Source organism: Zeus faber, assembly GCF_960531495.2.
Source record: "Zeus faber genome assembly, chromosome: 3".
Taxonomy (NCBI): Eukaryota; Metazoa; Chordata; class Actinopteri; order Zeiformes; family Zeidae; genus Zeus; species Zeus faber.
The window spans coordinates 37,647,878-37,660,049 of NC_137190.1; the positions used below are offsets into that span (position 1 = coordinate 37,647,878).

Below are 12,172 nucleotides of genomic sequence, written 5' to 3' on the forward strand. Positions count from 1 at the left end.
CAGTTGAGTCACATGACAGGGAAACAGTTTTGAAGCTTCCTCGGCCTAATCGCTCTGACACATTCAGCAATAATGGTAAGGAAACCTGTCCAAAGTCCTAAATGGCCGAGACACGATTCTTACTTCTGTAGGCCCGCAACTTTGTAGCACCGAAAGTGTCTTGTCCGGACTTCAAATATGAATTGGAAACATTTGTGAGTGGTGCTACGGCCTATCGCTGTCGAGGTAACGTTAGCCAGCGGCTAGTCAATCGTCAAGCTACCAAACGGTTTGCTCTGCAGCTGGTAGGTAATATTTTCACTGCTAACTACGAGGACCTCATAATTACACCAAATTATATCTATCACCCGTCATTATCGAAACGAATGAGCTCTTGTTGTAAAAAATAGCAAAATGTTTTTTTTTTCCTCATTTGCAATAGAATTGTTCAGCGAGCTAGCTAGTTGGCGTTAGCTAACATACACGGGGCAAAACATAACTTATTTCGCTTCCGGATAGATTCACTGGAAATAAATACATACATATACCTTACACACATTTCAAAGACACTGCGCAGAGAAAATGACGAACCAGACGAACCGCGGCGTTATTTTTGCACAATTTATCGGTCCAAATTAGTTTAGCTTTCGTTCTTATTGTTGGCAGATGTCAGACTCGTCTATTTCTTTACTCGGTAATAACGGAATGGAACAGGTTGCGGGCGTGTTATAGGGCACTGTTATCAAATGATAGCGATAACGTGTGAAGCATGATGGCGTCGCCCGGATGATGCTACAGATGTAGCTGTAGTGTTGTGGCGGGGACCCGTTAATGCAAGTGTGTCGTATGATGAATAATAATACGCATTGTATATTGTAAATCGTTGATGGCCAAATAACCGGTTTAGTTACCGTCAAATAAATTCTGGTAAAACAAAAAACTGTGGAGGATGGCGACCAATTATTTGGCTTATGTGACAAGTTGACCATTGTGAAGGCCTTAATTGGTCTTAAACAGATTCAGGTAAGACACACACACACACACACACACCCGAAAAACACGTGCCTAAAACAGATAAACTGGACCTCATGTATTGCTGCCTGCAGCTATAGTTATAATTATTGTTTACCATTTTGGCCAGTGAGCTTTTCTGTTTTCATATATTTAATAAAACTCACGCTGTGTTGGCGCCCCGGTGCCAGAAAGACTGTCTCCCTCCCTAAATCCCTACCGTTGGGTAGAGACACCCACAATAACTAAAACGACAAATTCATTCATTTTAAGGGTGCATGTTTTTCTATTTGCTGTTCCTATTTTTTTATGTTAAAGTCTTTCCCAAAGGGGGCAACCAGAGGCCACGCAAGGCTGCGCCGGCAATTGTTTTTGTCTCTGCATGTCTGAAGGGGGGCTAGGGAGAACTACCAAAATCTGTTGTACCTTGCTAGCTAGCTCGTGTAGTTAAAGATAGTGATGGCTAGTTACTGTTTTCCCTCTAAAAACTCAAAGCAAACCATCATTATTTTGTCATCATGCATTTTGTTCTATCTTCACTTTGAAAAATAACTTTGTACCCTTTGTTCTATCTCAATCAATCTGATGATGTTATCAGATACACAGATTTACCTAGAAAGCCATGCCCACCTATTGAGCCGAGCATGCTTTACATGAATGTAGTGTCGGGGTCAGCGTTTCCGTTATCCGGTAATTGCCGGTTTTTTGACCGGGAAAATGTGTTGAAGTCCGACATATTTAGATCTCTTGGGTCATAATGTCCATTGAAAATAATTCTGGGGGCCGATGAAGACGGACAACACCACAAACTTTATTATTTATTTAGGCCTACTTGCCATATTTATTTTGTTTTTGGTTTGATCAACATTTTATTTTATTGAAATGTTAATTAAAGCAGCTGCACTTGTTACTTATTGTTCACGAACAGAAATTATTTGATTTTAAGTAGTAACATTTGTGATATTTATTGTTTTTTAAAAATAGCGTTAACTGATGGAACTTTTATTTTTTCTACATGTTTTTAGATAATATTTGACCGGAATCTCTCCCATTTGTCCGGGAAATTAAAATCTTACAGGACACGTTGACCAGCAAAACATTTTTCTAATGGAAACTCTGGTGGGGGTGGTGTGGTGTAAGTAGGCATACCTGTGTTGGGTCTAGGTAATTGGGCCTGGGATAGGGCCCAATTACCTGCCTACTACAGTCCATTTTAAGATGTATTGTAATTGAAAGGAATTTCCAGCTTAGAGCTATATTGTGTCTTCGGTGTGTGTTTCCCCCAGTTATAAAAAAAACTGTTTGGAATATCATTCATTTACAAGGATGTATATAATGGTCAGAAATGTTACAGCTGTAATGTTCGTTGCCCTGAGCCTGTGTGGGCTGTCTTTCAGCCTACCACGCAGCAGTCTCCCCAGGACGAGCAGGAAAAGCTATTGGATGAGGCCGTGCAGGCTGTCAAAGTCCAATCCTTCCAGATGAAGCGATGCCTGGTAAGATGGGGATGTTGTTGTCTCTTTTTAAAACTGTAAGAATTCAGCCTTTCAATGACTCTGAGGCATAATGTAATTATTGTATTTCTCTCGACAACATGCACATATTCCAATTATCTTGATTTTCAAAAAAAGATCCCTCCTTTTACCTTCATGCTGTTAATTTATTGAACATTGTCAGTCAAAGTGTCTATACCCATTCTTGTTGCACAGGACAAGAACAAGCTAATGGATGCCCTGAAGCATGCCTCTAACATGCTGGGGGAGCTGAGGACATCAATGCTTTCTCCAAAGAGTTACTATGAACTCTGTATCCTTTGCAGTGGAAAGTTGGGAATATGGGAGCTTAAATTGGTAAGATATCTGCGGTATGCTTTTCAGTTTTTGTAAATCCTATCCTTTATGGACCCTTTTCAGTGACAATACCTGGTTGCAATTTTGTAGCCAGTTTCACTAACTGAAACTCCGAAGAACTCTGGTTGGATTTGAAATGTCTACTCAAATATTGAACCCTTTCTTCAGCTGGTGGTGCTATAAGCAAACATAAAAAAGAAAATAATTTAAAAGAAATCTCTTGTACTTCATAGCTATCACAAAAGTGTAGGGACAAATTAGCGGAAACTACGTTGCAAGATTAGTGATAATGTGATAAAGTAAATTGTCAAAAACCATCGCGCTAATAAATTTTTCCACCCCCCATTGTTCAAAATAAGTTGATAATTAATTTTGTCTTCGATTTCTCTTGTCTGTATTTGGTTTGACAAAACTGCCCTCTGACCAAACACAAAATGGTCCAATGTCATCCAACATTATGCACACTATACTAATAGCTTGAGTAGGTTTTATACAAAAATATATTGATTCCTCTGTTCTGTAATCTTTTTTATGCCATCAATACACTTGGGCATAGTATTAATACATACAATTAAAGTGCATGCAATTTAAAGTTGTCCCTCTGAACTATTGCTGCCTGGTGTTTGCAAACTGGTAAAGAAATTCACTACTGGAATCGATATCAGAAGTTTGAATAGTTGTATATATTCCATAGTTAGACAATATATGTATTGAATATATAGAATATTGTATTGAAGATTTCATATTTTTCATTTTACGAAGAAGGACTCAACCTTTAGTCTATCAGTACAGCCAACAGAACAGAAAATGTTTGACAACACAAATGAGAAAATATAATTTTTTTTTCCCCAGATTGTTACAATTGCAATATTTCAAGCAATTTTAAAGGGGACCAATTATGCTTTTGCTTATTTTCTGTCTCATATATATATATATATATATATATATATATATATATATATATATATATATATACAATTATTAGATGTGGCCAAAGTGTCAAATAATGAGGTAAAGTAATGACAAGGTAATCGCTGTGACTGCTCTGATCGCTCAGTTTTCAAAGGTTTCCTTTTTTGCCATGATTTCTTAATCTGCTCTCACGCTGCGTGGCAGGAGGTTCTGGCAGGGTGTCGGTCTGTCGGCGGGGCCTGGTGCCCGGCATCCACGGCACAGGTTCTGTGAATGCAGGTGCGTCTTACGCCTGTACGTGGGCAGTGTTTTATGTGTCTTCTGTGGCTGCGGGACATGGTGCTTGAGGCTTTCCTTGAGGCCTTCTGTTTACATTTTTCCATGTACATGTTTGGTATTATGTTTATTTTTCTCACCCATGGTGATTCCCCCCTCTTGGAGTAGTAATGATTAGTGGTGTAAGAAAAAATAGATTCAGTTAAGTATTGCGATTCTGCGCACAAACAATTCACAAATTTGCAACTTTTGGTTTCTGGGTTACGTCATCCAAGTGCACCGATGAAGTCATACAAGTGCGGCGCTGTATCTTTAAAACGTGCGACAATGAGCATAGACTGTCCAGTGCATGCTGCATCATCTCGGTACAAAGCAAAAGGTTTTTTTGGCGGGGTTTTTTGGAACAAAAAGGGACGGTCCCTTCACTCAGTTGTGTTTAAAAATGTTGTTTTATACATGTCGAAAACAAACAAACAAAAAAACAGATCTAAAATAAAAAGACAGGCACAGGATCCGGCGCACATCGCTGTTTGGAGGAGAAACAAAAAACTCTGCTCCAATTCTCTGAGTTAGGTTTATGTTTTTCATTTTCCATATAAATAAGAAAATAAGGAAACAAAAAAAATGGAAGTCTTTCTCTCTGAGATTATATTATATATTGGTATATTATTATCACCAGATTTCGCAGAGATCACCAGATTTCAGAGCTCGCGGGGTTGGTGGGGTGGGTGCTGCGATGTGGAGCCCAGATCAAGGGGCATCCACCCGAGTGGTCTGCACTCTGCTGTGCTGCTCCGTTTGCCCAGAGCGGCAAAATGCCTAGAACTGGAGATAGAGGTCCATGTGCCTTTTTGCCCTCTCTCCCTCTCCACTCGAGTTTCAGAACACGGAAAACTGCACTTAAACCATTTCAATGCTCGGATTTTCCCTGGCGGATAGAAAATATTTAAAAAAACCGTGTCATCAATGTCAATCGTGATCGATGGAGTCGATCGCTGATAGACGATTTAATTGTTAATCTGCCAAGGCCTATTTGCTACAGCAAGACAAATATAGGGGTGCATCTCAATCGCCACCTCCCGGAGCTAAGTGCAGACGACGGTAAGATGCTACCAAAAACTAGCCAGCCAACAATCGAAGCAGCTTGGCAAAAATGGGTTTTCTCCTGGTGCAAGAGGAACCTTATTTTATTATCCTTTTCAAATTAGTCTAAATAAACTCAACTTTATAGCACCTTTGCTTTCATACAAACATGTAGCCCAAAAGTGCTTCACATAGCAAAATTAAAACAACAGATAAATTACAACAACGAAACAATAAAATGTTAAAAGTCAATAAAATAAACTAAAACACAACCCAAGAGTATTTCACTTGAAAATAAAGTAACTTCAAAAGTTATGTCATAGGGCAAATGTCAAAGGCAATGTCAAATGGCAAAAAACACAACTTTTCAGCAATTAACATTTCAAAGCCATAGGCCTAGTGATTTAAAGAGTAGTCTAAAGAAAATGGCAATATATATTGTAATATCACAAAACTTGCAGAATCCATCAATCAATCATCAATACCTATCGAATCAGCACCCAAGTATTGCAATACATATCAAATTGGCAGCTCTGGCAATTTACACCCTGGTAATGATGATAAGTTGTTCATAGACTAAAACATGGTAAGTCAAAAGAGGGGGATTGGTGGCGGCTCTGTAACAAAACAGCTGTGTTTGTCATCCCACAGGTTATCCACAGGACAGAGTTATTGCAAGCAGTTCTTGATAATTAAAGAGTGATTTAAAAAAACTGACATTGCAGGTTGAGGAGTTCAACTCACTTGCCGACTAATCCTTTCCTCGATGCAATTGCATACAAATAAATACTCTGTTGTATGCCAAGCATACTGACAGAAAAAAAGGCTTGCTGGCCTAATCGAGAAAATAAAACATCACATTAATCTGCGTCAGGGTCTGTCTCGCGATCTAGTCCGCAGGGACCCGTCTACTGCACCACGTGATCCCCACTGCAATACAATACAACACATGAGAACGCTCTTCCAGCTGGGTCCGACAATCAGCGCATAGAGGCTGAGTAGGCGGACCCAGTACAGCTGGGCTGCGGCGAGAAGAAGACAGCGCCGTCAGCCGCAGACTGCGACTTAACCACGCCCCTCTTGTTTTCCACAGTCACAATGACTCGAATGCATGCAGGTACCTATATTAACATGTGTAAAAAAGGAGCTTAATAGGTTATATTTAAGTCATTTTTAAGTTAAAAAAAATTATCGACTCTGCAAAAGTTGCCAAAATCCATCTTGGGTTGGTTCACACGTACAGTATATTTAGAGCTGTTGGCTTGTGATTACATCACCCAGCATGCAAGACATTATACACTCACCAGAAATAACCAGACTTTTGTGACATTTCTTTGCACCACAAGGACTAAAGGTCTTCAGACTGACACCTGTGTGCTAATTTATGGCGATTCTAACCAAGTGTAGTTGGCACTGGCAATTCAACACTATCTTATTTAGCTCCGGTTCACAATTTACAGAGATTTTCTGTCCAAACAAGAATGAATATTTATTTTAATGACATTGAAAATAATGATAATGAACATTAAAGCCATCATGTTGTATTACTTCCCATTCATTGTATCCAGGATCTCTTCAGATTTTGGAGTATGTCGTAGAGGAATTGGATCATTGCAGCACATAAGGCAGCCATGTGTAATCAAGTTTAAGTTCAATTCAACAATGACATCTGTTGCAAGAAATGTGCTATGATCCACAAGGCATCGGAAGGCCTACCAGTCTAATAAGCAGCTTGCAAATGTTTTATTCTGTGGTCAGTTTAGCTCTTAACCACAAGACCAGACATGGCCATCTCTGATGAGCTCCATTACCTTGAGGTCTATCTGACTGATGAGTTTGCCAAGGGACGCAAGGTTGCAGACCTCTACGAACTGGTCCAGTACGCTGGCAACATCATCCCCAGGCTGTAAGTCATGACTTGAGCCACAAGATAAGCCCATACTGATTTTGAAAACTAGCATATGGGCATATTATTTAGGACACTATGTCATTATGAGAACAATGTTTTGAATGTCCAAAACCATACTATGGGATTGAATGACATAAATGCAAGATTCAAGATGTTTATTCATCACATACATAGACAACATACGGTAAAATATTGTAGAATGTAAACACTTGGCGTTCTGCTGACAAGCGTATCCCACAACCCGCAGAATGCTGGAAGGAAGTGGATTGCCTATATGACTGTGTAGTATATGTAGCATATAATATTGTAAACATACATAATGTATGTAGTATGTCTGAGAAGCTATCATTCTATTAACTCGCACTTTAACCCACACCAGAAGATAGTACAAACATATTGTACGTCGTATGCCATTTCAGACCCAGTTATGTCATTTTCCAATGATATTGCATTTGTCTTTTGAATTTTGACCCGCTAAACAGCATCCATCTTCTGCTCCACCAGCTACTTGCTGATCACTGTAGGTGTGGTGTACGTGCGCTCCTTCCCCCAGTCCCGCAGAGACATCCTGAAGGACCTGGTTGAAATGTGTCGTGGTGTTCAGCACCCTCTGCGGGGTCTCTTCCTTCGGAACTACTTGCTTCAGTGCACTCGCAACATCCTTCCTGATGACGCCGAGCAGACTGAGTAAGAAAGCATTATTTTTGAATTTTTGAAAATAGACAGTGGCGTATTTTGCACTTAATCTCTGATGGGGCATCTTGCTTATAAAGGCATGTCATCGTTGATTTTAACAGCATACTGTAATTTGACAGTTGTTTTGTGTTCCAATCTATAGCCTTATTAATTACAATTTCAGTTCTAGGCTATTTTAATCAAACATTGATGTTGAAAGAAATAAAATAAAATAAAATAAATGTATTCTATCAGTACTCAATTAATCGAGCAGTAGAAATTAGGGGTGGGCTTTATGGCAAGAATATAAAAAAAAAAATGTAGGCAGGATTCCGATCCACGATCTTATCATTATTGTTTTTTATGTAGGTTTTTAAGGCTATTTTTCAAGTTACTGAACTGTACAAACAAACTAATTTCCCAATTAAAAAAGAAAAAAAAATTGCCCTACAAGGTAACAACCTAAAATAAACTACCAACTGTTTGCTATTAGTGGTTTATTGGTGTCTCTAGAAAGGTGCGTAAAATGGCTCATTTGATGGCTACTTTGTCACGATCAAAATCTGTAAATAAATCTTGTCAGGTTATTGCCCATTGAAGTTAGTCATAGATCAATTGTTTGCCTATTATGGATGTATTTTAAATCAGATTTAAAGAATAAAAAAGAGGCTTGCGCTGCAAGCTCTGTCTTAAATAGAATTTATTTTTCTGCAATTTGAATTTGTGCTCCGGGTGTAGGGGGTGACTGGCGAAATATACAAAATATAGTAAATAAATAAAGTCTCACCGTGCTTGGCTCTTAATGTTTTACCAAATTACCAAAGTGAGGCGTTTCTGGGTCGTATTTAACAAATACGTTATAGGATCATCCTAAGAAATTGACTCTCAGACGGAAGCTGGCTCCCATCGCAAAAGCTGTCAGAGCAGACTCTTTCGCAAACTTAACAAAACTTTGCAGTTGCTCCGATCATCACTTAAACTTTGCGTGCCGCATGCAAGGGGGAGGGACAGCAAGGGGGCTCCAGTGCGTCATCCGATCACCATTTCAGAACCGTAAAAAAATCCTGAACACAAAAATGGTGAAAAACAGTTTAACGGTCTAACTCCACAATTCAGTCCTACATAGTTCAGTCTTTTCACATGTTTTAGCAATGATTTGATGAAACACTTTAGTACAGACTTTAATATGTCAGCTAGAGCTGCAGTTTGTTTGGGTGAATTGGAAAATAACATAATAAATGCTGATGGTTCGAAAAAAAACATTTTATGTTCAGAAATCCTTGCTGAACACAACTGCTTAAGTGTCCGTGACTGGTGTGCGTGACAGTGCACAAAATGGGTGTTAAGATAGCTTTCCCTATTCTGATTCTGAACTCCACTGATCAAACGTTTGTGCTATTAATTTCCTAGTTAGACCCAAGGGCTCAATAGCGGCCTTTATAGCACTGGTGAATATCCAGAACCTCTTTGTCACTGTAGTCCCGACCATGTCATGCAACACTATCACCATCTGAGATAAATGTATGTATGTATGTATGTATGTACAGTACATATACATATACACTCACCGGCCACTTTATTTGGTACACCTTGCTAGTACCGGTTTAGACCCCCTTTTGCCTTCAGAACTGCCTTAATTATTTGTGCGATAGATTCAACAAGGTGTTGGAAACATTCCTCAGAGGTTTTGGTCCATATTGACATGATAGCATCACGCAGTTGCTGCAGATTTGTCGGCTGCACATCCATGATGCGAATCTCCCGTTCCACCATATCCTAAAGGTGCTCTATTTGATTTAGATCTGGTGACTGTGGAGGCATTGGGGTACAGTGAACTCATTGTCATGTTCAATAAACCAGTTCGTAGTCATAAAGGGATAGACATGGTCAGCAACAATACTCAGGTATGCTGTGGCGTTTAAACAATGTTCAATTGGTGCTAAGGGGCCTAAAGTGTGCCAAGAAAATATCCCCCACACCATTTCACCACCACCACCACCAGCCTGAACCCTTGATACAAGTCTGGATGGATCCATGCTTTCATGTTGTTTAATGCCAAATTCTGACCCTACTATCTGAATGTCGCAGCCGAAATCGAGACTCATCAGACCAGGCAATGTTTTTCCAATCTTCTATTGTCTATTTTTGGTGAGCCTGTGCAAATTGTAGCCTCAGTTTCCTGTTGTTAGCTGACAGGAGTGGCACCTGGTGTGGTCTTCTGCAGCTGTAGCCCATCTGCTTCAAGGTTCGACATGTTGTGCCTTCATAGATGGTATTCTGCATACCTTGGTTGTAACGAGTGGTTATTTAAGTTACTGTTGCCTTTCTATCGTCTCGAACCAGTCTGCCCATTCTCCTCTGACCTCTGACATCAACAAGGCATTTTCGTCCACACAACTGCCACTCACTGGATATTTTCTCTTTTTCAGACCATTCTCTCTAAACCCTAGAGATGGTTATGAGTGAAAATCTCAGTAGGTCAGCAGTTTCTGAAATACCCTGAATACTAGACCAGCAACTGCAACTGCAACTGGCACCAACAACCATACCATGTTCAAAGTCACTTAAATCCCCTTTCTTCCCCATTCAGATGTTTGAACTTCAAGTCATCCTCACCATGTCTACATGCCTAAATGCAATGAATTGCTGCCATGTGATTGGCTGATTAGCTATTTGTGTTAATGTGCAATTGACCAGGTGTACCTAATAAAGTGGCCGGTGAGTATACATAGGAGCCCCTTGGAGAGGGCAGCTGGAACATGACAGGAGCCAGGCAGATCCGTGATTGGAGCATGGCTGACCCATGCAGGGTCACTCCTGGTCCTTGCTTGATTTTGTCTGTAATGATATCCCCCTCTATTGACGGAATTTCGCGCCGGCACCTGGGAACGCCCCTAGGCTGCATTTGTGGAAAAGCAGTTGCAATGCGTTATCTGTCCACCGGGGGGAGCAGTGGTTCAAAATGTAAATAAACTTGCGTATACGGGATAATCTTGCGTTTGTTTAATGAAAAATATACATGTTTTGGAATGGAACATATGTTCTGTAGATCTAATAGAAACAAGATATACGTCTCTGAATTTTAACCGTTCTAAGGACTTTTTGGAGGAACCGTCCCTTTTATTGTGTCCGCACTGCAGGCACTACTGTAGGAACGATTGTCGTTCTTAAAACTCTGTTTTGAGCAACTTATTCAGCTCCTACTCCAGGGCAGGACTAAGAGCACAAGAGGACCTTCAGTGATGTAAATGCCAGTGATGGGTCCTGACATAAGACCATCGTCCCTCGAACTGTCTGCCCGGTCAAGTCGGATCACTCTGGGTGGGGACCAGCCCACATACACTCAGCAGTAATATAAACATGACAAATAAAAAAATTGATGTATTTATTTAATTTTACGATGTTAATTGAATGAAACAGAAAATCACAGAGCGAGCCTGTGCTTTACAAAAGTGGGAACAAACTTTAAAAATATATCTTGTAGATCTCATATGAGTGAAGATTCAGCAACTGGGGTGGTTATTTCTCAGCTCAAATTTGTTTAGATACAAATTTTAGTGTAATGATAAGGTTAAATCAGAAACTTGGAACTTATTCTGAAACCCTGTTGGATGACATCACATCAGTGTCACCAGTGCCATGTTCTCAGGAAGCTCCCCCAGGTCCGAGTTGCACTCAGGTAGACCCCTCATGTGCGAAAACACATATTCCCATTTGTATATCTATATATATATAAAATAGTGTTCTGTTCTCATCTGTACTTAGCTTGAATAAAATAAACACACAACTTTCAAAAAATTCTTCTTCTGTGTTCTCTGTGATGATTGAATAACCTTGAGACAATGAATGACATGAAAACGACAACGACAACAACTAGCAGGGTGTAGGATTGAGGTGATAATGTACATAATAGCAGTGTAAGGTTTAGAAGATAAGGTAAGTCATATATTTGAGTTACCATATTTCCTTAAATATAAACAGTGAGTTACCATATTTCCTTAAATATAAACAGTTATTCATATAAAAACCGGGCCTCTAATAAATGCCGGGGGTGTGGGGATGTGGTCAACAGACAAATAAAGCCCTCAGCCCTACCTCAGATTAAGACCAGGGTTAGGGGAAAATTCAACGGTGAACTACTGATGCCTGTTATACAGCATGTGTACAGTATGCTGGTTAAGCATAATGTAATGTACATTATGCTCTGCTGCTTTACTGTAAATTAATAAATTCATGAATACAATCATGCTATCAACACTTTGTTGTCTCCAACTCATTGTGTGATTGGTTAACCTAACTCTGAGAATTGGAGCAGGGTTTTTAATTGTTTTGTCGTACGGTGTGCAGTGTGTGCACCTTATAAGTTATTATCACTTATTACTACTACTCAATGGAAATACTAATTTGAAGTATATTATTAGTAACTATTGATCAAACTAATGCGCACACACACAAGTGTAATTGACCATCTGTGCAT

General features: G+C 39.6%; 1 protein-coding gene across 3 annotated transcripts in view; it reads left to right on the plus strand.

Annotated features, from left to right (window-relative positions):
• The window catches only part of vps35 (VPS35 retromer complex component), a 37,353-nt gene continuing 25,181 nt past the window's right edge, over positions 1–12,172 (plus strand). For 2 of the 3 annotated variants that reach the window (XR_013844086.1, XM_079998110.1), the window contains exons 1-5: positions 18–75; positions 2,388–2,486; positions 2,700–2,796; positions 6,894–7,017; positions 7,525–7,707. Coding sequence is in view for 2 of the 3 variants with exons in the window: in XM_079998110.1 (XP_079854236.1) it covers positions 73–75; positions 2,388–2,486; positions 2,700–2,796; positions 6,894–7,017; positions 7,525–7,707 (506 nt within the window). In the remaining variant the exon portion in view is untranslated. Of the gene's footprint in view, positions 76–2,387; positions 2,487–2,699; positions 2,797–6,893; positions 7,018–7,524; positions 7,708–12,172 lie in introns of all 3 variants that reach the window. The other variant, XM_079998111.1, reaches the window with a different exon arrangement.